This window comes from Crocuta crocuta, unplaced genomic scaffold, assembly GCF_008692635.1.
Source record: "Crocuta crocuta isolate KB4526 unplaced genomic scaffold, BGI_CrCroc_1.0 scaffold556, whole genome shotgun sequence".
In the NCBI taxonomy this organism is placed as follows: Eukaryota; Metazoa; Chordata; class Mammalia; order Carnivora; family Hyaenidae; genus Crocuta; species Crocuta crocuta.
The window spans coordinates 4,028,658-4,056,296 of NW_027527436.1; the positions used below are offsets into that span (position 1 = coordinate 4,028,658).

At 36.0% G+C, this 27,639-nt stretch overlaps 1 protein-coding gene across 1 annotated transcript in view; it reads left to right on the forward strand.

Annotated features, from left to right (window-relative positions):
* Positions 1–27,639, forward strand: part of SPATA17 (spermatogenesis associated 17) — a 181,913-nt gene that overhangs the window by 6,018 nt on the left and 148,256 nt on the right. The window contains exons 2-4 of the mRNA XM_077759492.1: positions 9,212–9,301; positions 10,452–10,533; positions 25,173–25,223. Of these exons, the coding sequence (XP_077615618.1) occupies positions 9,212–9,301; positions 10,452–10,533; positions 25,173–25,223 (223 nt within the window). The remainder of the gene's footprint in view (positions 1–9,211; positions 9,302–10,451; positions 10,534–25,172; positions 25,224–27,639) is intronic.

The window sequence follows — 27,639 nt, forward strand, 5'->3', positions numbered from 1 at the left end:
ATTTTTTTTTTTTTTTTTTTTTTTGGCTCTGGGGATTTTACGTTTATTGGAATGGTCTTTCTCAACCCATGGATGTAAGAAAATTCTCTGTGTTTACTAATAATGTTGTAAAAGTTTGATTATATTTTTATTCACTCTGCAATTGTGTTTATGTGTAAGTGTCATGTAAGATAGGTACTTAACTTTCAGTACAGAAATTGTCTCAGAGCCTTTATTGAACATTCCACCCTTTCCTTACTGGCTTTATGCATTGCAAGATAAATTAAAGTTGTAAAAATTACAAAGGAAGAAGCAAAATTGGCTTTATTCACTGACAACATGATCTTGTGCATAGAAAACTAAATTACCTATGAAAACATCTAGAAATAAGTGAATTTAGCAAGGTTGTAGGACACAATACACAAAAATCAATGACCTTTTTATATAATAGCAATGAACAATTGTTATTTAAAACTACAAAAACAATTGATTTATAATAGCATCAAAATATATGTCACTTTATCTATTGACCTTGTAGAAATATCCTGTGTACAAAATTTGTGCACGGAAGTGTTTTAAGTACAGGATTATGTATAAAGGCATTCATTAAGGCATTACTTCTTTTTAAAAAGAATTTTTTGAGGCAGAGGGAGAGAAAATGAATGGAGGAGGGGCAGAGGGAGAAGGAGAGAAAGAATCTCAAGTAAGCTCCATGCCCAGCATGTAGCTCGATGTAGGGCTTGATCTCACAAATGGGAGATCATAGCCTGAGCCAAAATCAAGAGTTGGACACTTAACAGACTGAGCCATCCAGGTGCCAATAAAGCATTAATTTTTTAAATGTTTTTTTATTTGTTTCTGAGAGAAAGAGAGACAGTGTAAGAAGGGGAGGGTCAGAGAGAGAGGGAGACACAGAATCTGAAGCAGGCTCCAGGCTCTGAGCTAGTTGTCAGCACAGAGCCCAACGCGGGGCTCAAACCCACGAACTATGAGATCATGACCTGAGCCGAAGTCGGACACTTACCCGACTGAGCCATCCAGGCGCCCCAAGCATTATTTCTATTAGGGAAAAAACTACTGAAAGTAACTAATTAGCTAACTAAATCAAGGCATTTACACATGATGGAATATTAAGCAGAAGTTTAAAAGTGAAAAATTTTAGGGGCCTTGGGTGTCTCAGTCTGTTAAGTGTTTCACTCTTGGTTTCTCCTCAGGTCATATCTCATTAGCTTCATGGTGGGTTCAAGCCCCACATTGGGCTCGGTGCTGGTGGTGTGGAGCCTGCTTGGGATTCTCTCTCTGCCCCACCCCCTGTTCCTGCTTTCTCCATTTCTCTCAAAATAAATACACTTTTTTAAAAAATAAAAAATTGGGGTGCTTGGGAGGCTCAGTCTGTTAAGCATCTGACTTCAGCTCAGGTCATGATCTCATGGTTCGTGGGTTTGAGCCCCATGTCGGGCTCTGTGCTGGCAGGTAGCTCAGAGCCTGGAACCTGTCTTCGGATTCTGTGTCTCCCTCTCTCTGACCCTCCCCTGCTCACGCTGTCTCTCTCTCAAAAATAAATAAAACATTAAAAAATAAATAAATATATAAAAAATAAAAGTGAAAAATTTTATGCGTAATGACATAAAAACTCAGAGACAAATTAAGTTTAAAAAAACAGGTCACAGAAGATATAAAATACATTTTGTATGAATTTTTATGCATACAGAGAGACATAAAAGCTGAAATCGTAGATAACAAACTATTAACCGTGATTAGATTTTGAGAATTGGAAGATAGGGAACGTTGAAATGGTATCTTAATTTTTTTGTCTATATTTTCCCTTCTGGTTTATAATTTTATATTAAGCATTGGGTATTCATGTATAATTTATAAAGCAAACAGCAAATAAGTAGGAACAAAGTGTCCTAAGGCAAAAATTTTCTTTTGAAAACACAAAGGTAAACATAAAATAAGTGACCATGAAGAAGTGACTGGTACAAAATTTGCCTTGCCACCGTGAAAAATGTAGAAAATTACTTTTATACATTTTGATACAACAGACAGTATGGGATTATGATCTCTTAGTAAAAAGAAACAGATGAGGTTATCTGGACACTGCCTCCTGCTTTATGCTTGGCAGTAATTTCTGATCAAGACTCAAACTTAATAGCATAGCGTTCACATCATCTAGTATCTATTCCGAAATTAATAGTAGGACCAAAATATAGCAAACTGTGACCTACAACCAGGAAGAAAAACAATCAATTGGTTGAAACAGACCCAGAAATACAAAGATGACACAATTAGCCTTCGAGGAGTGTTAAGTAGCTTTTGAAACGTGCTTAAGGACTTGAAGGAAAATATACACACAATGAGTTAAATAGAAATAAAAAGAAGATGAAACTTTAGAGATACAAAATAGATTATCTGAAACAAAAAGTTCAGATGGACTTAATATCAGATTAAAACCCTACAAATAAAACATCAGTGAACTTTGAGGCTTTGCAAATACATATTGTTGGGTATTCTATAGAAGTTAATTGGATCAAATTGGTTAATAAGTGTTGTTCAGGTCTTCTATATTGTTGTTGTTTTCCTGTACATTTGTCTTATCAATTATTCAGAGAGAGATGTTGAAATATCCACCTATTATTGTGAATTGTCTCTTTCTCCTTTTAATTTTGTCAGGTTTTGCTTCATATATTTTGAAGCTCTATCATTAGGTGCATACTCATTTAGAATTATTACATTTTCCTATTAAATTAACCTTTTTAATCATTATAAAATATTTTATGCATAATTTTTTAATCTTAAGTCTATTTTAAATGTCAAAATTATTTTAAACTGTAAAAGTATTTGAATAAAATGAAACAATTTTAAGATGCCATTCTTTTCTGTATGTGTGTGTATACATATATATGCACATGTATACATACATTTATGTATTTAAAAATACTGAAACAATCTAAAACTTACAAAAAGTTCTAATACAGTACAGGGAGGTTTTTTTTCCTCATAAATCCACACTATGGCAAGTTGCAACCTGATGGCCCGTTGTCCCTCAAATTCTTTCCACTTAAGGACATTGTATAATTTCACCATCAAAATCAAGAAATTAACATTGATACATTTCTACCATCTAATATTCAGATGACTGCATTCAAGCTTTGCCAGTTGTTGCAATAATATTCTCTATAGCAAAAGGATCCTATGTGTCTTATCTCCTTAGTTATCTTTAATATGGAACATTTTCACAGTCTTTCTTTGATTTTTATAAGCTTGCTACTTTCGAAGATCACTTATTTTGTAAACTTTCACTTGATTGGATCTATCTGACTTTTTTTCCTCTTGATTAGCCTCAGGTTATGTATCTTTGGCAGAAATATCACAGGAGTGATGCCATAATCTTTTTCATGTCTTTTACCAAGTAGTGCATAATTTTTATTTGTTTCATTAGTGATCGTATTTACTGTTTGGATCATTGACGAAGGTAATTTCTGCTATGCTTCTCTACTATAATGTTCTTTTTTTTCTCCCTTTGTATTTACTAGGTATATTGTTTTTAATGTTTATTTATTTTTAGAAAGAGAGTGTGAGCTGGGGAGAGGCAGAGAGAGAGAGGGAGAGAGAGAATGAATCCCAGACATGTGGCGGGGTGGGGGGAGAGGGCTCCATCTTATGAACCATAAGATCATGACCTGAGCTGAAATCAAGAGTTGGATGCTTTACCAGTGCAGCCACTCAGGCTCCCCACATAGGTGTTTTGTTTGTTTGTTTGTTTGTTTGTTTTTACAAATAGTTTATTGTCAAATTAGTTTCCACATAACACTCAGTGCTCATCCCCACAAGTGTCCTCCTCCATGCCCATCCCCCCTCCCCCCAACATCCATCAGTCCTCAGTNCATAGGTGTTTTTTAAAAGCATGTACATTGAAGCTGTGCATGTATTCTGTTCCTCATCAAACTCTCAATTTATTTATTTACTTATCCATATCATTATGGACTCATTGGTTCTTACTCAGTGGGTAAACATTACTTTCATACTATTATTTACATTTATGATACCATTGTCCCAGACTTCCAGTGGGAGCCGCTAGAAGCTTCTCTTAGTATCCTGATCATCATAATACTTTACTTTCTGACACACAAAAAATGTTCCAGGCTCATCTTTTTCTTTTCCTGCCCCAGCTCTGGAGTCATTCATTTCTTCAAGGAACGCTTGCTTCTTTTAGTGAGTGCTCTGCCATTGGGTTGCTGCTCTCAGACTTTCAGACTTTCAGACAAGTGGACAGGGTTAGAAAATATGTGTACGTATACATCTGCATGCAGTTTACATCTGTACTTTATTTATTCATCCATCCATCTGTCCACCTATCCATGTATGTATTGAAATCCATGAGTTTGCATTGACAATTCCATTTCAAATCCAGCACCATGTGATTCACTCTAGTTTATTTCCCTTTCCTTTTTTTTTTTTTTTTAACACAGAGAAACTGGACTCTCATTATTCTTAATATATTCATTTAATTTGCTCAATCCTTCTGTAATCAAACTCCTGTCACCATAACTTCCCTCTCTTTTATGGACACCCTTTTCGTATATCCTGGGCTCCACCTCTCCGTGCTGGACTTGTTCATCAACGTGGATACCCTTTTCATCATTCTTGGCTTCTGATTTTCAGTTCTGGCTGCCCTGCCTTGTAGAACCTTCTTCACCTTCCCTCAACAGCTTGAGTTAAGCATTCTCTCCATAGAACCACTGTTCTTAGATTGTGACATCCTCCCCCAGACTGCCCCTCCATGTGGATGTCCATCTTAGTCTACAAAGGCTTAGTCAGGACAGTGTGACTCCCCATCCCCCAACGCCCCTGTCCCCTCTCCCACAGATTCCTGGTTTCTTTTCCCACTGCCAATTTCTTTTGGACTTTATTCAGGAAATGAAGAGAAGGTAGAAGGAAAGGGTAGAAAAGTAAATAATAAAACACTTTGCAAATACATTATAAAGCTGCACGTTAACTCCTACTTTATGCTCTAATACATATGTATTTATAACTCATTATTCATTGAGCTGTGAAATAATAATGATAATGAGGACTATTAATGAAAACAAAACATGGCTTCTAGATTCTAAAATGTAGTTCTGTTTTTCAACAAGTAGTTATTGACCTCTTATTAGGCACATGAGTGATAATTAAAACATAAAGTATAGATTAAATATAATTTCTGCCCTTAAGGAGCTTGACATCCTTAACACCTAACAGTGAAATGATATGCAGAAGTTATTTTGCATATCAATATATTTTATAATACAGGTCAGCTAATATTGGAACTTTTCCTACTATCTAAAATAGTGAAAAGTCATATGATAATGAGAAGCAAAGATGATTGGGTTTTTAATCTAGTTTTTATTCAACAGTTAGTACACATAGGTCAGACTATCACAGTATGGTGATATATAAAATGCGTATTTTTTGCACATTACTGGAAAGATATTTAACTACACATTTTTTCTCTTTCTGTTTATTGTCAATTAATTGCAAGCCACTAATGATACACATGAATATAGTGTTATCCAGGGTTATAGTACTTATTTCTAGTTGATGATGAAGTGACTGGAAACTTCCAGCTTTTTCTCAATGTTTTATTACATTCTTGGTAATACTTTTGGTCTTTCATCATTATTAATTCATTTAGTATTCATTGTGATAATGCTGATCATAATAAATTTATTTCAAATTCATGTAGATGTCATATTTTATTCACTGCTATAGGATTTTCATTGTAATTTGGAACTAATTAATATACCATTAAAATAAAGTGTTACCCACATTTTTCATTTTAAACATAAAAAGTCTAGCAGTTCATGACATATTGTATGAGTATTCAGCATCCCAGTGGTAACCCAAGTATCTGTAAATTTCATTTTTAAGCAGTTAAAAGAAAAGCAACAGAAAAATGTGTATAGAAGTCAAATTACAGAATATAAGTTAAAACTTAGCAGTAAGTTCACCACCATATTTTTAATATTTCTCTTTAATTAATATGTATGTTTTTGTTAGTATGATATAATATCTGTGCTTATATTTAAATGCATTAGTATCTATAACTCCAAAAGAGATAATTTAATCTTCTTCCTGACTATGTATTACATATTAGCATTATTACCAGGAGAGATTAGAAAACAAAACAGATCATATGATTGCTTATTTTCTGCCTTTCTAATGACAATTATAAGTAAAGGGTAGGATCAAACTATACATTAGTTACAAAGAAGTATGATGAAGTAATCAATTTTTTTTCCTACCTGTTTTGCAAAGGTAGTCACTTGTTGATTGTTGGTGAGGAAGGAAAGACAAGTACTTTCAGTAATTTAAATAAAGTATATAAAAAAGAAGGAAAACAGACTTGCAATCATATTAAATGTTAATGGTTAAAAAGGTTAAGTAACCATAAGAAATAACCATCATCCTGAATCCTCCTTCACATAAGCTTTCCTTCTTCCCAGTCTATCGTCTCTGAATTGCCGACTCTACTAGACGTTGTGTTGCTGGATCTTCTCTATTTTTGCCACAAATGACATTTTATATCCTGCACCATCACATACTCTTATTTATTGGCTAGGATAAGATTTGAAAAGAAAGACAAATTATTGTCTCCAACCCCTCAACTCCTTGAAATACCGACGTTTTTTTCATGACTTCTTCACAGCATTTGACACTACTCAGTCACGGTCTTCCTTCCTAATACCTTCCCATTAACTTCTGTAACTCTGCAAAATACTTGTCTCTTATAACCGGGCCTCATTTTTTTCTTTCCTTACTTAACATCCTGAAGTTTTGTGAGTTTTTCACTTATATAAGTGAAAATTTTCGGTATGTGACTAAAGGCTAAATTACGTCCTACTGGCAATTTTATGAGTTCCTCTTGCACTACATTCCCATCAATACTTGGTATATAAGAAATTTTTGTTTTTTAGCCCTAGGTGTTCGATGTCTTTTCACATCTTAGTTTATTTTGTTTTAAGGAGATTGGTGCTCTTTTATGCCATAAAAGTTTAATATTACATTTGAAAATGGCTGACATGCGTTCTTCCTTTCACATTTTTGCCCTTTGTCTGTTACCCCTTTTACTTACCTTCCTTCTTCTGATTTTATCTTCCCCTCCCTCTCTTCTCCTTCAGGCACAACGATGGTTAAGAACCCAGCCTCTGGAGCCAGACTACCTAGGATCAAATCTGAGCTCTGACACGTGTTAAGACTTTGGACATATCCCGTACCTCTGTCTGCCTTAGTTTCTTCCTGTCAAATGGGGATACTATTTCAGTGTTGTGAGGAGGTGTAGTGAAGGAGGCCTGTGAATGGCAGTCTTCACAGGGGGTGAATATGTCTGGAATAGGTATGGCATCCCCCGAGAGAAAGCAGCTTTGGTAAAACATAGGTTGACTGTTGGGGAAACATCAGTTACCTCTGGAGCCACTGGGAATGCATGTGGGACAAAATGGATTAGATTGCTGACTTTTGGATTAAAAAAAATTTTTTTTTTAATGTTTTATTTATTTTTGAGACAGAGATAGGGACAGTGTGAGCAGGGGAGGGTCAGAGAGAGAGGGAGATACAGAATCCGAAGACAGGCTCCAGGCTCTGAGCTAGCTGTCAGCACAGAGCCTGACGTGGGGCTCAAACCCACAAACTGTGAGATCATGACCTGAGCCGAAGTCGGACGCTTAGCTGACTGAGCCACCCAGGTGTCCCTGATTTTTGAATTTTAAAGTTTAGTGGAAAGACCATCATTAAATAATCACAATATACGATTGTGCTAACTATTATAAAGAGCTATGAGGATGTATAATAGAAAGGTCTGATGTGGTCTGGGGAGTCAAGGAAGGCTCTGTGGAGGAAAGGACTTCAAGCCATTCTATTTACCATGTGGAGCACAATCCAAGCATATAGTTTATATGTGTCTCTGCTGCAATTTTGTACATGCGGTGTACACAGAAAACAATAATTGAACTTCATTTGCACCTCCTGATTGTCTAGAGTGTCCTCTTAGTCTTACTAATTTGTGTGAATCCTCTCCACCGATCTTTTTTACATCTGGGTCGCTGACTGTTATATAATCTTTGTTTTTGTTTTTGTTAGTCCTTTACAGTCAGGCTTTCTAGGTAACTCTCCTGCTTATCTGGAAGTATAATCCATCCCCTGCAAGTGTTTGTCACTGACAGCATAATTGCTCATCCGATTTTCTTTCTGTGAGCCAACTTTGTAGTATTGTCTAAGAATTTTATTGTTTGAGGGTATCCCCCATTCTACTTTTGTTCTAATTATAAGTTTATATGAAATTTAAATATAAATAGATTTATATGAAATTATAAATTTAATGACATCTATATATTTGATCTAGCATGTAATGACCAAAAAAACAAAAACAAAAAAACAAAAACCTGTCTAAGGAAACATTATTCTGAGAGAATTAAAAAAAAAAAAAGTTCAGAAATAAACAATTAGCCATTCTTTATTCATTCAGCAAACATACAGTGCTAATTAGGTGCCAACCAGCATTCTGGAAAAGAAATTACTTTGTGGTACACAGTAGTTGCCTTAAGCAATATCACTTTATGCAATGGGGATGAGAAGGGAGAATTGTGATGATTGGCAAGATTAACATGGAGACCTGTCTTGACTAAACCTTTTTTTGCTGTAAGTCAGTAAAATCTAACAACTGAATTTCTTCTCTCTTGCTAAGCCCTATGGCCCTGCCCCCTGCTTGAACTTAAATGGAGTTTCTGAGAATTTTATCTAGAATAGGCATCCTGTGATGGATTCATTTTACTTAGAGGCAATTCATTTAACTGATGCATTGAGTGAAATATGCAAGCGTTTTAATCTTGCGTGATATGTGTAGTGGCATTCAAATAGTAAATTCAAGTAATTAAAAATAATGAAAAAATGCATGTTGCCATTTTTATTTCCTTATAAAAATCACTGGTAAATTAATTAGTTGCAAAGTAGTGATTATAAAAATTTTCAAAAAGTAAAGCTGTTGATAGCACATGGCCTCTCAGAGAAAGGTTAATTTTAAAAATATAGCTCATTATTTCTGAAATGCTTTATTTAGTATTTTAATTTTACTTAAAATGACATTTGAAGTATAATTATCATTTTGGAAGAAATTAAGGATTAAGTTTAAGAGGTTGATTTGCCTGGGAATTATATTAGTCACTAATGAAATGCTTTAAAAATTTCCTTTCAGTGTTGTTGATGTATTTAGAAAAAAGGAATATGATGCAGCAGTTAAAATCCAGAGCTGGTTTCGAGGCTGTCGAGTTCGGGCATATCTCAGGTATTTGATTTTGTCATGGAAACGTAAGATACTTCATAAAAATTTACTGCTTAGAAAATCTAATTTATTCATGCAAGTGCTCATTGCAAATAATCTTTTATTTTACTTGTAATGAAGTTAATAAGTTATATGATGCCCTTCTGGTCTTTTCTTATATGTCAAAAGACTAAATTATATTGACCATACCTCTGCTTTAAAAAATTCTCAACATCCTCAATATACTTGATTAGATTCTTTTCTTCAAATTCCACAGGATGTGACAAATGACTGGACTGGTATTTATAGGAATGAATTCACTGACTGCTAAGAAAGCAAAAACAAAACAAAACAAAGCAAAGCAAAAAGGAAGTGATTCCAATCCTCCCCAACATATTGATAGGTAAAGGCAAATGATGCCGGATGCTGCCATGCTATAAAGAGACTGAAACTGATCCCTATCTTAACAGTTCTCACTTTTTCTTCAGTGCTCAAACTTCCCTTTTGTCTCTCACGATTCCAAAACGTACCGCCCTGGATAAGGTGGAGGAAGAAAATTCCTCGTACATAATAACTCACTCAGATGGCGAGCTGGGAATTATGCTGTGTATCTAGCTTCTATTAGCTAGTAGGAGCCAGACTTGCAGATTTAGGTACAAATATGAGGTTTCTCTTTTGGGCACTGTACAAACTAGGAACATGGTGGCAAAGAGACTATTTTTCTTAATTGAGCAGATTAACAGGACATTAGCTTGGATTGACTGTGTAATATAAGTATGAAAGAGGAAGTGTCTCTTGACCCCGAGAATTATTTCTAAGTACTTAGAGTGACTCACATCAATAACGCCTGGCTTATGTCTCAACATGGTCCTTTGACCAGTTTTACAGTCTTAACATTCAGAAATATTTCTGAGAATTAGTACTGAAGAATAATTGAAATTTACAAATGTCTAATCATAAGCCCAAGAGGAATACTGAATATTTATCTCTGCCTTTTTTCTACCTCAAGAAATGGTGAATTCTACTACAGAATGATAGTTCTACTCTTTAAAAGTGCACATAAATGTGACTTTGAATTTGATTTCTTGAATTATAGAAAGGAATAGTCTAAGAAAAAATTTAAGAGAGAATCTGATTCAAGGAAAGCATGCTAATAAGTGTATATTTTACACAGGCATTTACACAGAATAGCGACTGCTATTCAAAAATGGTGGAGAGGTTACTCAGGCAGACAACATTATCAACTAATTGTGAAGGTAAATATCACAAAATTTTTATATATTAGCATTTGAATCATAGTATGCTGTTAACTTACTCGCTTCAGTTACATGCAGTTTCGAAGTTATTGGTAATAAATATTTATGTAAGAACAAAATTGTGTTTAAATTTTGGAACGAGACCTATTCTGAGAAGCCTTTTCTGATTTTCCATCGAAAATTAAGGACTCATGGGGCGCCTGGGTGGCTCAGTCAGTTGAGTGTCTGAATCTCAATTTTAGCTCAGATCAGGATCTGGCAGCTTTGTGGGATTGAGCCATGCTTCAGGCTCTGGGCTCATGGTGCAGAGTCTGCTTTGGATTCTCTCTCCCTGTCTCTCTGCCCCTCCTCTGCTTTCTTCTCTCTCTCTCTCAATAAATAAACATTTAAAAAAAAGAGTTAATGACTCATTTCTTTGTACCCAAACTACAAGAGATATTTTATTGTTAAAGTGCCTTTCACAGTGCATGCATTTATTTGGACTTACTTATTGATGATTTCCTCCAGTGTCTAGATGGTGAGATCTTTCCAAGTAGGCAGAGAAGCCTGTTCATTTTCGGACAGTCCACCTCTAGACTAATTCCTCTTCCATAACACAGTCAATAAACATTTATTGAATTGAAGTGCCCAAAATCAATTCTACAAAATATAAAAATAAGGCAGTTTCTCTCCGTGCTGCTTACCCTTGACAATTATTGGCTGTTGAGATATTTTGAAAATTTGCCTTAAGAAATGTAGCATATACCACAACCATCTCTATCCTTTGATAGACTTGTGGATGTAACTGATAGCATGCCAACATACGCTTCATTCAGCTAAGACTTACAGGGAATGAAGAAACAATTAAAAAAATTTAATGTTTATTTGTGAGAGATATAAGTAGGGTATGAGTGGGAGAGGGGCAGAGAGAGAAAGAAACACAGAATCCTAAGCAGGCTCCAGGCGCTGAGCTGTCAGCACTGAGCCCGATGCGGGGCTCGAACCCACGAACTGTGAGATCATGACCTGAGCCGAAGTCGAAGACTTAACTGACCGAACCACTCAGTCACCCCAGAAAAAAAAATTTTTGATACAAAATGAGAAAGGTTTTAATCAGTGCTACTTCTTTTATTTTTTGGTTTGTTACTGTTTTCTATTGTGATTGTTTATTTTTAATTTATTCTTGATTAGTTGCATCTAAGTGAAAGTAAAAGATGTAAATAGGAAAAGAAAAGAATAAGTAGATAAGTAAATAATAAGCATTCACCTTTAGTGAAAAAATAATTAAAACAGGTTAATAAAATACAGGAACTGCTAGGAAAAAGAGCCTACTATTTTAGATTTGATTATTCAAACAATTCTGCCATGAACTTTTTGTAAATGTTGCATCTCTCTTAGCCAGTTTCAAATCACAGTGATGCTCTTACAAAGCAGATCTGATGTCCTATACAAATTTTTGTTCTCCACAGTTAACCTTCTTTTAACATCATCACCTCCCTTGTTAGGACCTTTCCTCTATACATTACTGTTCATTCATTTTATCATTACTTGATAACCCTATTCATTGGTGAAAATGCTTATTCAACACATTTATGAGCTAAACGTAGAAGATAGTCACTTAGGACCCTACACCTGCACGTATTTCATGATAACTTCTCTAAATAACATGATTTTCTCTAGTTACGTCTCTATGCTTTCTTTTACCAGTACGGTATGTTCCCAGTTAATTAATATACATTACTTAAGTTCTTAAAATCCCACCAAAAGACAAGTTTATTCTTTTAGTTCAGCTGATTAAATAAACCCATTCTCCTGTCTGTAACAATGTAAAGTGCCTCTCTTCTAGTCCCATTAGTTGTTGGCATGGGTTTCCTGTCTGGAACACTAATCTCTTACATCATTGACATTTCAGACTGCTTACAGAGTAACTTTTAAAAGTATTTATTTGTTTTTGGGAGAGCACAAGCAAGGGAGGGCAGAGAGAGGGGGACAGAGGATCTGAAGCGGGCTCTGTGCTGACAGGCTGACAGCAGCAAGCCCAGTGTGAGGCTCCAACTCATGAACTGTGAGATCCTGACCCGAGCCAAAGTTGGATGCTCAACCGATTGAGCCACTCAAGTGCCCCAAAAAATTAATTTTTAAATTTTTGAATAATTTCAGATTTACAGAAAGGTTGTAAGAATAGTACAAAGAATTCTCATATATTCTTTGCTTTATCATTTTCTCTCTTCTCTCTCTCCCTACATGGTTGGTTTGCTTGCTTTTTTTTTTTTTTTTAATGTTTTATTTATTTCTAGGAGACANGTCTTTTTTCTCTATGAATACATATTGTTCGTTATTTTGAATCAATTGGGACAAAGTTGCAGAAGTGATGCCCTTTACCTCTAGGTTTTTGAGTGGGTGTTTTCTACCATAAACATATTAAAATGATCAGAATCAGGAACCCATTATCTGTATAATGCTATTAATCTATACACTCTCTTCATATTACAGTGATTGTGCCAATAATGTCATTAATAGTAAAAACATCTTTTCTTGGACGTTACATTGTGCTTATTGTTATGTTTCTTTAGTCACTTTAATGTGCTTTGTCTGTGGTTTCCTATCATGACTTTGATGGTTTTGAAGAGTTTAAACTATTTTTTATATTATTTCTCAATTTTGGTTTAATTATGTTTCTTTACTGTTAAGATTGAAGCTATGCATTTTTATCAGAAATACATCTCAATACATCATATTAGGAACATGATGTCAGTTGGTTCCATGACAGCTGATGCTAACTTTGATAATTTGAAGTGGAGTCACTCACACTATACATTTATTTTATCTTATGAGAGGATATTTCAAGACTGTGTATATGTGTGTGTGTGTGTGTGTGTGTGTGTGTGTGTGTGTGTATGTGTATATATATCTTTTTTCTGATCAAGCTTTTTTATACTAGGTTTAGCAATGATGGCTTTGGCCAGAATCAATTTTTATATTTGTCAAACAGCAATTTTCTAACTCTGTCATTTCTTCTACATTTACTTGTTAGCATATTAATATAAGAAATTGCCTTTTTTTGTCCTATTTTTAAAAAGTATTTATATCAGTATGAACTTAATGGATTCCTGTTTTTACTCTATGGGTTATAATAAATTACTATCACTGATTGGTTCAGTGCTCAAATTGTCCAGAATTGGCCAGCAGAAGCTCTGTCAAATCAACTGTTAATAGGATCAGATTACTTAAATGGGATGATCAAAAAATTAAGGTTATTTTTTTTTATGGAGTGCTGAGTGGTCTTTAGCTCCATTATTCATTAGTGGTTGAGGATCTGTATCAATGTATAGACCAGGCAATAAAGTAGACATATGCATATGGTGTTCCATGAGCCTTACTGACTTAATTTCCACTGCTGTAATTCCTACTCACAAGCCACTACTCAGAAGGTGATAAATTATTGAGACATCTTTTAAATCAAATATACAAGAGTATAAACATTTCAGTGATTATTGTGAAGTATTCATCTAGGGAATCTATATTCTAATGATGCTGGAGGTGCTGAAAAAATATTTTAAAAAATTCGTATAATGAGCCATTCTAGAAAATGTGGCTAGTTATTTTAGTGTCTTAACTGAGTTTGATCAAAAAGAGTATCACTCATGGGGCACCTGGATAGCTCAGTTGGTTAAACATCCAACTTCGGCTCAAGTCATGATCTCATTGTCTGTGAGTTGGAGCCCCACATCGAGGTCAGCAAAGAGCCTTGAACCTGCTTTGGATTCTGTGTCTCCCTCTCTTCTCCTCCCCAACTCGTGCTCTCTCTCTCTCTCTCTTAAAAATAAATAAACTATATATTTTTTAAAAGAGTGTCACTCAGCATGATCACTAAGTTATTCTCCAGGTTTGGATCCAATTATCTTTGAGCTCTTGGGGGAGGGGTGGAAAGATGAGATTTTCCGCATTTAAACTGGTTCTTGATGGTTTTTAAGTCTCTTAAGCTGTGAGCTATTTTAGAACAAGTCTGTTTTATTTATCTATTTTTGCCATTATGTACAGAGTACGTAACATAAGGATCTCAAATAACATAATCAAATCTCAGTAAGTAATTATTGAATGATATTAACATAGCTGCCATTTACTGATTGAAAAGTATGACTAAAATATTGTAGTAAGCTTTTTACATATTTATTTTATGTACCACCTAAAGTCTGAAACCAGTCCTAGGAATATCATCATCATTTTATTGATGAGGAATTTTAGTCTTAGAGGTAGTTATTTCCCCAAGGACATATTGCTACTGATTAAGTGGTTTGATGTGATTCTAAAGCCAGTAAGTATTGAGTTGGCAGGCAATTGAAGTTCAGTTCATTATTGGAGACTTCCCTCCTTTGGCTTATACAGAAGTCCATGAGGCTTAAGTAGTGCTAACATACCAGAGATCCCCACCTTTGCGGAGCCTTCATTCGGAGGAGGTCCATTGTCCTACCCCGTGTATTTGATCTCTCAGGGTTCATCCTTTGAGAACTCTATGGTTAGTGGGCCACATGGAGGGAATGGGAATTTTTGTTAGAGGCCATATCCTGATGTCCTTAGTACTTTGAGTCCTGTCTCTTCCATAGCTGCCACCAAGTTTATTCCTAGAGTTTTAGGCACTTCCCAGAAGCATTAGGAATGCCTAATGTTGTATTCCTTATTTCAAAAAGCTAATGCCCAGCTCCTTCCCAGGCATGTGGAATCTTTGCTCCTTTATTTCTCTTTCTCTGCTCACACCTCTCCTCTTACCCCTCTCTGCCATTCTAGGAAAGCAAAGCTAGGTAGAGAGAGACAGTTAATAGTACACACTGTCACACACAGTCTGTTGTATCTATGTTTAAATCATTTCCCACATTTATTCTGCATATTTCTGGGCTAATAGCTATATACAATAATAACAATACCATATAGTACATGATTAAGTGATAAAATGAGTGATAGAGATAAGTGATTTTAAAACTTTAGTAACAGAACTCCTCCCTCACTAAAATTTTAGCAAAATTTTTAGCTCCATATGTAAAACAGGTGTAAGCAGTGCAGCTGTTTTGGAAGCTGAAGAAACTCAACTGCTTGGACCTTTTCCCTGTGGTCTCTATTGTCACCCAAGCCACACCGCATGATTCCAAGGCCACTGATTTAATTTGCTAGTCTGGGAAAGAATCACAAAAAACCCCAATGGTTTTAATTGCCTAAGGGAGAAGAAAACTGGTTCCTTGAGGAATATGCATAAGGAAGAGATTTTTTTATTTTTATAAACTCTCCTGTAGTCTTTGAATTTTAAGCAATGTGAATGCATTATCTATTAAATAAATTAATTAAAAAGGAAAGTCAATTTAAAAGGGACTCTTCCCACCAAACACATGGACAGATAATAAGGGCTTTCATGGGGAGTTAATGTTATCTCCCAAGATCAAAGAAATGAGACTTGAAACTGACCCTCAGGGGATTAGTCGATTGTAGACTGGGAAGGACATTTCAAATAGGACCAGCTTTAAGGAGGTTGTGAAGTTGGGAAGGAGCATGGTCGATGGGAGACAGGAGGGGTGTAGCTCAGAGAGTTTGGGGAGTTGAGGAAGGTTGGTCAGGAGTTGAATGTGACTTTTAGAAAGTAATCTCCTACATTTGAAAAGGAATTTCTCATTTAAAACCTCTTTATATCCATTATTTCATATTTTCCAGCAATAATCTATCAAGTAGAAAGTGCACGTGTTATCTTCATGTTATTGATCAAAAAATGGAGGCTTAGGAAGATTAAATGATTCATCTAAAGTCCTCAGTTTCTTATACATATAGATCCACATGCTAACACCTTCTTAAAAATCTTCTCTGCATGTCCCTCAGGTACCCCAAATCTGCTCCTCCTTATATATTCCTTTCTTTAGATAAATGATACAATGATTCACCCAGAAATCCAGTCATCCCAGACTCCCACTACCTCCTTCTCTCTACTCTTTATCTCCTATCAGCCATCAGAGAGTCTCCATTTCCCCTCATTTCAGCCTAGATGTCATCATTTTACTCCCATGCCGACAGTCCTTCTTGCCATAGCGTACAGCATAAAGTTCACACTCTTTCACTTGACATGTCAGGTGGCTCATAGTGTCCCAATTGCTTCTTCTCTAACCTCTCTTCTTGTTATGCCTGTATAAAATACACTTTGGGCACATGAAACCAGTTGCCATTGCCAAAACATGCACTGTCTAATAGGGTTTTTTGCAAATGCCTTTTACCCTGCCAGGAATGCCCTTCTGCACTCTGGCCCCCCTCCCCTTGCTACAAATCCCTACTTTCTGTTCCAGTCTTTACTTAAAGATTAACCTTCCCTGCTGTCCTGAAGCTGCGTGCACAGTGGTGGGAGACAGCAGATATCAGGTGACCCTTCCTAGCTTTGTTCCTGTAGGCATTTGTCCCCCTGTGACACACTTGTTTATTTACATCTCTTACTTGACTGGGCACTCCTGAATGGTGGTGGCTGTTCAGTTTACCGCATCTCAAATATAGCACGGGAAATGTCACATCGAAAGCCCATGGAAATGTTTGCTAACTAATCAAATGATTCAGCGGGACGTATGTTGGATGACTTTTGCAAAGGTCACCATAACTGATGATTAGTATCAATGTGTCCCAAACCTATTCACTACACTCTTCTTCATAAAAGAATGATTCTTTCCCATCTCATTGATTTTGGACTAGGCCAGGTGTTGTGAGCAGATGGGACATATGCCACACTCAAGGTGACGTTTTAAGAGGCTTTCTCCCTCTTTTCTTCTGGCACAAGAATGACACACCTCTGTCTTGGGCTGCTCCTTCATCCGTGGGGTTAAGATGAAGAGATGTAGAGCCCAGATAGCTACAGGGAACCCTAGTCGACAGTTAATGTATGTGAAGAATGTTTTGTTTTGTAAGCTACAAAGATAGCTGCATTTTTATCTCAGTATAGCTGATTAATAGTTATAATGATAACAAAAGCATGCATGTTTATAAGAAACATTCTGAATGGGGCACTCAGTGAAGCTTACAAAAAGATGTTTTGAGCTTTGTGAGTTTGTGATGAGGTTAGGACACCTCCGTGTGGTGATATCTTGTAAGGCGATTTTGCTGTCTCTGCAGAGTGTGTGGCATATAATAATTAACACTCAACAAGCGGTTATTAAAGTGAACTATTGCATGAGAGTTTAGATTAAGAGTCAGAGCTGGAGATAAGGATTTTAGAACCATCATTGCAAGATGACAGGATTTTCTACCTGATAGGAAAAAAAAAATGTCTCAAGAGTAGAGCAGAGGGCCAAGACTTGAGGCTTGTAGAACATATTAGGCAGGATTTAGGCAGAGGAAAGGGAATTATAGACAGACGATAACTAGAAAAGCACTTATTGCTTTTACTAGTAAGCACAGTAAGTGTTACTGTGCCACAGTAAGCACAGGAGAGAACTGATGAAAATTTAGTATTGTCAACAGTCTCAAATATGGCAAAGATCAAACAGAAAGTAAACTGGAAAAAGAGAAAGGTCCTAGGATCTCCCTAGATAGGTTCAGTAGTTTTAGACAGCTTCCCTCAAAATTCTATTAACTAAAAGATTTCTATCTGGCTTTTAAATAATTTTCATAGTGACACCAGCTAGCTTATCCAGTCCTAAAGTCAAATGGGTTCTCCACCACAGTGTCCTCATTAACTCAGAATAATAGATCATTTGAGTTATCTTTTGTGATTTGGCTCTTGCTTCCTTGATGACTATTGTTTTTGTTTCTTTTATTCTCAACCTCCATTTCCAGCCTTCCTGCTGACTTCCAGGCTAATCTGGAAGGGTAACCCAAATTTGTCCATCGTAGGGGTCCCAGACTGTTCATTCACAACCTTAAACATCTTTTCCTGTTAGTGAGGATATGCTCTGATTCTTCTTTTTTAATAACAACAATTTGATGGGTATGTAGGGTGTGTGCTCTGTGCATATGCGCTTCATACCTGCTGGACTCTTGCTCGAACTTGACTGCGGCCCATTCTTCCTGGTGGATACAGATGGTCCTACTGTTAGGGAGCTTTCTTGTTTCCAACTGTATTGGGTTCTATGTAGTTGGTCCTTAACCACTCTCTGCTTTATTTCATAAATGGTGAGGTGAAAATAGTCGTTCCTCAGTGATAAGTACCTGAAAAATGTTGAAATATTTGTTCACCCATGCCATTTCAAGCGTTAGCATTTTGAGTGTAACCTGAGTGAATTCATCACTATAACCTCTACAGGACAGATGTATACATCTCACTATCCTTTTAAGTTTTCTTTTCTTTTCTTTACATTTTGTCATTACATAGTTTATGTTTAATATCGAATACACTATTTTTATCGCCACTCTGAGAGCAGTAAGTAGAAACACTATTCTAATATACACCTAATATACACAATTAATTCTATATGCATTATAAATAAATAAATAAATAAAGCCTAAACAGCTCAATGTCATGATTTTACATTAAGATGATTCAGTGAATAACATGTACGCAACCACATTAACAGAATTCAATTAAAAGTTTTTGCTAAAGTGTGAATAACCTATGGAAGGACTATTTAATTTACTAAAACACTTATTATTTAAAAATAGATTATTCTTCAGATTATAAAAATCATTTTCTATATTGCTGAAAATCGCAGCTCACAATATTTATATAATGCTTACCATTTTACTGCTTCTTACAAACTTTTCATATTAGGTTAGTTATTGAAGGAGTAACAATGGAAAGAAATTTTATTAACTTTAAATGGGAGAAAAGATGCCATCTACTATAGAATTTCATTATATGCTGTCGTGATAAATACTAGAGGTTTTTTTTTTTTTAACATTTATTTAATCTTGAGACAGAGAGAAATAGAGAAAGAGGAGACAAAGCAGGAGCAGAGGAGGGGTAGAGAGAGACACACACACACACACACAGAATCCGAAGTAGGCTCTAGACTCCAAGCTGTCAGCACAGAGCCCGACGCAGGGCTTGAACCCACAAACTGTGAGATCATGACCAGAGCCAAAGTCGATCACTTAACCAGCTGAGCCACCCAGGTGCCCCAGCAGGTTTTTTTTTAATCGATAGTAAAAATATATAAAATATTGGTCACTGTTTTCAAAACTGATGCGATTGACATGGTTACTTCTACAGATATTTTTACTTCTCTTAATTAGATGAATAAATCTTTCTTTGATAGTTGGGAAAATGACCAATTCTTTTTATGAATTTCTGTACAGGACTTCCAACTAAAGGATAAGTTAATAAGGCGACATCTATCACCCTTCAGTGTCAGAGCAAAAACCTGAAACATATTTTTTTTCCCTTCAAGGTCTTGCATTTTAGATAAATACCAGAGAGTAGATAACTTAAGATTCTGACCTACTATTATTAATTTAACACTTTCTTAATGTTTTCATAATTATGAAATGAATTTAGGTTTGGTTCCCCTGCTTTTAAAGATTATATTAATAATAACTGTGAGAAATAATATAATTGGCTTTTAATGTGTGTGTGTGTGTGTGTGTGTGAGAAAGGGTACTTTCAAAATCAGCTGTTGATAATGAACAGATTGGTATCAGTTGCCAACAAACAAGGCAAAGCATATGCACAAAATATTCATGATTATTTGGTAATAAATCATTTTAATGATTATACTCAAAATTATGAAATGAGGATGGCACTGATGTGGAAAATAACAAAGGCTCAGGCTCATCAGATCTGTTATCCATATGTGCACAGCTTCTAAAAGTTCCATTGTCATCACTTTAATGCAAATTTTTCCTTTGTACTGCCCAATCCAACAAATAAAGCCAGTTGATCTGGTCGAGTTTATATAAACGTATTACTCAAAATTATTATAAGAATGTATTGCTCTAAGTGTTTTGCTTTTGATGAGCAAAGGAGAAAAAGAGAGAAACAAACCAAGAAACAGACTTAAGTACAGAGAACAAACTGATAGTTACCAGAAGGGAGGTGGGTAGGGGGATGGGTGAAATAGGTGAAACAGATTAAGGAGAGCACTTGTCTTGATGAGCACTGAGTTATGTACAGAATTGTTGAATCAGTATATTGTACACCGGGAACTAATATAACACTATGTGTCATCTATACTGGAATTGAAAATAAAAAAAAACTTCAGGAAAAAAATTTTTAAAAAGTATTCTGCTTTTAAAAATGACGATTTTCTCCTTGAAACTTTTTTTTGGTTCTCAACCTAAATACTCAATAATAAAGGAAATATGAAATAATTTAGAGTATGTTATGTAGCAAAATACCACATAGCCATTGTGTGTAAAAATATGTGAATGAAGAACCTAAAAATGGGGAACAAGAAACATCTGTATTACATCTGTACAGATCAAGGTGGAAGAGCCTTGAAGAGGAATTAGCCACCCAGAGCGGAAGGAGAGGAATTGGCATTAAGAGTTTAAGACTTAAGAGGGGGAACATTCCTAGTTCACAAGGTCTGGGACATGGCGAGGGGAGTGTAAGGTACCCTGAAGTGTTGGCCGTTGGGACTGAGAAAAGCAGGAAGTGGTGGGATTTAGTAATTTAGTGTTTTGTCCACATGAATTTGGAAAGTCTTGAGATAATGGCGGGAGCTGTGATGAAGAGTGAGACCATTAGCTTGGGGTCAGAATCTTTAGAGCAGATGATTGGAGCCCATCAGGGAGAGGTGAGGAGGAGGAAGGATGGAGGCTAAGTAATATGAGACCTGAGGGATGACGATACTAAAAAGGGACAGAGGGTCTAAATGTGGAAAGCTGGAGGTTAAGAAGTAAGGCTTCTTGTTCTTTTGGTTTTTGTTGTTGTTGTTGTTGTCCATTTAATTTTTAATTTGAGAAAGAGAGAGTATGAGAAGGGGAAAGGGCAGAGGGAGAGAGACACAGAATCCCAAGTGTGGAGTCCTACGTGGGGCTCAATCCCATGATCCTGGGACCATGACCTGAACTGAAATCAAGAGTCAGACGTGCAACCAACTGAGCCACTCAGGCGCCCCTGTTGCTGTCCTTTTTAAAGGAGTCCCTTTGGGGCGCCTGGGTGGCTTAGTCGGTTAAGCGTCCAACTTTCGCTTATGTCATGATCTCGCGATTCGTGGGTTCGAGCCCCTTGTCGGGCTTTGTGCTGACTGCCAGCTCAGAGCCTGGAGCCTATTTCAGAGTCTGTCACTCCCTCCCTCTCTGACCCTCCCCTGCTCACACACTCTCTCTCTCTCCTAGAAATAAAATAAAAATATTTAAAAAAATAATAAAAATAAAGGAGTCCCTTTTATTGGTTTGTGAAAAGTATGCTTTGGAATTAGGAGAACGCCGGCTTCCTCCAATTGATGGTACTTGGAGTGGGCGAGAAAAGATAGTTTGTCCTATGAATGCTTGCAAGAAAAACAGGAGAGATGGGATTTGGACAGCTATAGCAAAGAATGATAAGACATTTCAGGCAGGGAGACTACTATGGACATGGAGGTGAAGAAATAAAAATAGTGATTTTATCACATTGAGCTTTAAAGAAATGAAGTGGTGAGAGATAATTTGGGTAAAAAATTGGGACCTGATTATGGTGAGGTTTGAATACACTTGACCTCTAAGAGAGTGATTCTCCTTTATCCCCAGCCACTCTCCCATTGTAATTCACCTGACAGAAAAAGAAGCAGAGAGAAACTCAAAATATGAAACATGCTTCCATCAGTAATCATGGTCCAATCCCACTGAATAGCAGCCCTGACCAAAAGGTTCACGTGGATATTAATCACTCAAAAAATTATGATTTTAAAAGGAATACATCCTCCAAAATTTTTTTGTTTCAGCAGCCTTCTAAAAATTGAGCTGGATCACACGACAAAGGCCATACAGCTAACAAATGGTTGATTTAGTATTGAAATGCTGTTTTTCATCGCAGAAATTCTTCCTGCTTTGTTATAAAGGCAACATAACAGTTCTATTTATCCTTCTTTCTTTCTTTCTCCATTCCTCTTTCCCTTCCTTTGTTTCTTCAACAAACATTTGGGGAAAAAAAATCTATAATTGAGCATCATGTTTTCATTACGATGAAAATATCACCATTTATGCTTGATTTTCAGCCTAGATTTTTAGTCTTAGTAGACCTGGTACCTTAATGGTAAAATGGGAATTTAATAAATAGTAAGAAAAATTTTAAGACTGTTGTCTGCTGAGAAATTGCAATAGCTTGTCATTCATGGATATATTATTAATATTTAGTGGCTAAGATAGGCTTTGCTTATCCAACTTCATGGAGTGGGAAAAAACAAATTTCTAGGACAGAATTCTAGAAAATAATCTTAAGAACAAATCTTTGGTATGATTTATATTTTAACTACATAATGAAATAAAAAAAACCCCCAAACACTAATAAATAGTACCATCACTCAGAATGGAAATAAAAAGACTTAGATGAAAGAAATTTTACAAAATTTTAAAGTGCCTAAGTGTCTCGTAGATAGTTCATGGAAATGAACAATTCACATCCACCAATGATTCTTTTAGTGTTTTTTCAAATTGTGGTAAAATGCATGTATCATAAAATTTGCTATTTTTACCATTTTTAACTGTACTATTATTATTCAGTGGTATTAGGTACAGTTACATTTTTTATGCAACTATCATGATTGCCTATCTCCAAAACTATTCCTTCATCACAACTGGAAACCCTGCACCCATTTAGCAATAGCTCTCCACACCCTTTAACCCCTGGTAACCACTATTCTACTTTCTGTCTCTGTGAATTTGACTGTTCCAGGTACCTCTTATAATCAGGATCATGCTCTGCTTTTCGCACATGTATATATTTTTGTTACTTTCCAAAGCAAATACATTTAATACTAAGTAGTGGTTCAAATGAGAATGGTACATGGTAATCAAAGTGCCATTCCACCTTTTAGCTGTAAAATTCAGAATGCTTACACTTTAAACCTAGCTCTCTTTTTTCTTCTTTGTTCAGAATAAAATTTAACCTCTTACATTTTGGAACTTTAATTATTAAATTACATACTTTTAGCTCCAAAATGTGTGAAAACCCCTTCTCTAATTATCATCAACTGTGTCCCAAGCACCTTAAATATTTCATCTCATTTTAATCTTCACCTGAACTCTCTGAAGTATGTACTGTTCCATTTTGTGGGCATGGAAGCTAAGATGGGCAGACTTTAAGGGATCTGTTCAGAGCCACACGGCCGGTAAAAGCAACATCCGGAACTGAACTCAGTTCTGTTGCTGGAAGGCTCACACGCACTCAGTGTCGCTAACTGGGCAGCCGCATGATAAAGCTAAGAAACGTTATCTTTTTCTGAACCCACACTGTCTCAAAACTGTAAATTTTAATATGTTTCTTCTGTATGAAAACATTCAGTGGTTGTATCTGCCTCAATATGACTCGAAGAAATATGGTATTAAAGTAAATCTTTTAAATTCACCTCAAACACCAAGAATTATGCCTTGCTTGCTATGATGAAGAAAGAGAATTTAAAATAAAGTAACATCATTGTGTTCATTTGTAAATAACATATTGCAGCCAACTGGTTCTTAATTGCTCAGACTGTTGATAAATAATCCAGGCCTCCTGCTCTCCACAGACAATTTGCTTTGGATCAGACCAGGCAATTCAAACAATACTAATTACAGTGAAAACCTTTATATGAATTTTTGTTTGTTGCAGGGAAGAAAACCCCTGTGTAAAAGGTTAAGGCACTTACCTCTGATTTTTACCTGAAACAGAACACCTATTACCTAAGTTCAAGTTATATTGGTCAAATGCATTTTGATGGAATAAGAATATGTTAAAAATATGTTTCATTGCTTTTCCTGTTTATTGTACCATCATGTATTATGTTAATTTTTATGTTTTTGACTAAAAGATATAACAGATGCAGAAACTTCATTTAAAGCAGTGTTTTCATTGAAATAAGCTATGTTGCTAAACGATTATGTAGTGTAACAGAGATTTGTATGTTAATAGACAAATGTGTCTATACTAGAAAGAAAATAAGACCTTAGGAAGTCTTCACTATATCAGGGGATTTGCTGTAACATGATATCATTGTATTTATGATTTTATGGTGTTAAAATGAATATTAAATGAAACAAAATTCCCAAGGATTACTCAGGAGGCAGCTAAGTACATAACATTTTGTACAGATGGTTGGAAGGCACAATTTTGCTCCATCACTGCATCCATATCCTTGAACGATTTCAACTGAAGACAGCATTTCTTTGAATTTTTCATTAAACCAGACGTCTTGAAATATGAATTCCTTTTATGTTTCTGTGAGTTTTGGCTAAAAGAACCCCAGTGAATAAATCATACAATACTACGTGTCACCAGCACTTGTGAATATTTCTGCTTTGTTATTCTATTCTCAGTAGAGCACCATTGATTATCAAACTCAGCGGAGAGCATTTTATGATCATATATCTCCATTAGCTCCTAGTTTGACTACCATAGATTTTTCTGGTTAAGCCTGCATTATGTATTAGGAAGCCTATCTTTTCAATACAAAGTTTGATTTCATTTTTCTAAGCCTAGAACTCTTATTATGTATTATGTATAAAGATTCTTATCTTTTATATGTAAAAATAGGCTGCACTGTCTTTGTGTAACTGAAATATATGCCATCTTTTTTTTTCTTGATTCACAGTTAGCGTTTTGTGCTATGAAGATGAATCTCTACAACGCAATGGCTGTCAGGGTAAATATTTCTTCACTTGTTAAACAAATGAAAAGTCAATTGTGCCCTGAATTCGCTTTTAATAAAAGGAGCAAGCCAGAATAATGCAAATTTGATTGATATGCTAATGGTTAGAGAGAAAAGAGTACATAGTTAAAAAGTTAGTTATACTAAATAATCTTGGCAGTGTTAAAAATTAGTGTAAAATGTAAAACATGTAATTATCAGTGCTTATGTTTTAGAATGTTAAATATCTCTGAGCCATAACTAGAGAAAGACCGTAAATATTAATGAAGCAATGTATTAGTTTCCATATGTCATATAGAATATTGTGATAAATAGATGAACATGGTTCTGGAATATAAGATGCCGGCCCAATACAAATCAATTAGAAATTATTCATATGATTTAACAGTAATAAAGTCAGTTTCCACCTTCGAAGTTTTATTTGTATCATCTCTGTGTTCATTTTTATGTGTTATTTTCCTAATGGGAAGCTGGCTTGGTTTCTGCCCAGATTTTGGGAGTGGGCCCAACAAAAGTATTATTTCTCTTGTCTAGGACAGTATGGTAATAGCTTAATTGTCGAGCTAATTAGAAATTACTTTGGTGGATTTCATTAACGTTCTTAAAACTTATGTTGTATTATTATATTCTCTTTCATTGATCTATGAGTTCTCCTGCTAATAATGCATTTTATTTTGAGTGAGGCAAGGTAGTAAAATACCTTTTGATGGTCCTGGGCTGAACTATGGCAGATCAATTAATGTTATTTTGATTTTTTTATACTGTTTTAGGAAGGGTGCTTTTCTTTACAGGTATGGGTGTGTGCAGAGCCTGGCCCAGGGACAGTCCCCATGTTCTGTCTGTCCACCTTTCTGTTCTCTGTGGTTTAGGGGGAAAAGAAAGAGGAAGAAGTAGGTCTTCTTGCTTCTTTTTCTGAGCCAGACATGGAGACTGTAGCTATTTACATTTACAATGGGCTATTTACCTTTATTAGTAATGTATTACTATAGGAAAACAATGTGATTCTCCTCTTTTATTGGCAATGCTTGAATCTGGGAATTTAGGAGATTTTGATTGTTTGTAACATCTGAGACTTCAACACTGTTAGATTTCTTCTTTTCTGCTTACTTTGTGTCAGACGTGTCTGGAAAGTAAAAAGCAATAGATGAGTGAGAACGTAAAGTAGTTGATGACCTAAGACTTAGATGCCTCCAGTGATCACAAGAGGAGAGAGACAGAGACACAGAAGATGGGGTTAGAAAAATGCATTCTATTGTTTGTTATTTACCCCCAGTCTTCCTATTGAATTTTTTTTAACGTTTATTTATTTTTGAGAGACAGAGTATGAGCGGGGAGGGGACAGAGAGAAAGGAAGTCACAGAATTTGAAGCAGGCTCCAGGCTGTGAGCTGTCAGCACAGAGCCCCATGTGGGGCTCGAACCCATGAACCATGAAATCATGACCTGAGCTAAAGTTGAACGCATGACCGACTGAGCCACCCAGGGGCCCCTGAATTTTTATCTGGCTTGAATCATGATTCTGTTTACCTAGATTAGAAGTATCTAAGAAACCCACATCAATATAAACCACTTGGAAGACCAAGTTTTTTACTTACTCCAACATCATACTACAAGCTGCCTTTCCTACTAGCATCGCCTAACGTCAATTGTTTTTGATTAATGTCAGTGGACAATGTTGAACTTTTCCTGAGCCCTGTGATCATGGAAAACAACAAAGTTTTAAAAATCCCCCCACTCTCGGGACACCTGGGTGGCTCAGTCAGTTCAGCGTCTGACTTTGGCTCAGGTCATAATCTCACCGTTCGTGGCTTCGAGCCCAGCATCGGGCTCTGTGCTGACAGCTAGTTTGGAGCCTGGAGCCTGTTTCGGATTCTGTGTCTCCCTCTCTCTCTGATCCTCCCCTGCTCATGCTGTCTCTCTCTCTCTCGGAAATAAATTTAAAAAAAAATTTTTTTTTCTTAAATCCTTCACTCTTTGGGTTCTGGAAAAACAGCTTATAGGCCGGGGGTGGAGGGGCAGACCCTTCACCACAAGGCTTAGATAAAAGGCACAGATTTGCCCCTTGTTTATCTATGACAAGGCCAGGGCCCACCTTCCTAATTTTCCATTCTTTACCTCACAAATGATTAGCAGAACTGCTTATCCCCATTGATCAATTGGAAAAACAAGTTTATTAACCAAACTGTGGTTAAGGTTCTCTCCTTCCCCCAGATCCATGAAGTTAACCAGAATAGAATACCTCTTCCTGAGAATAGGCTCACTTCCCAGTAAAACATTCTCTGATCTACTGGACAATTATGCCTTTCATCCCACTTCCCCATGCCAGGTTCTTTCTAGCCTTGTTTATATCTTCCTGTAAAAGAAAAACTCTTTTTGCCTAATTCTTGATATACTTGCAGATCTTATGGTCA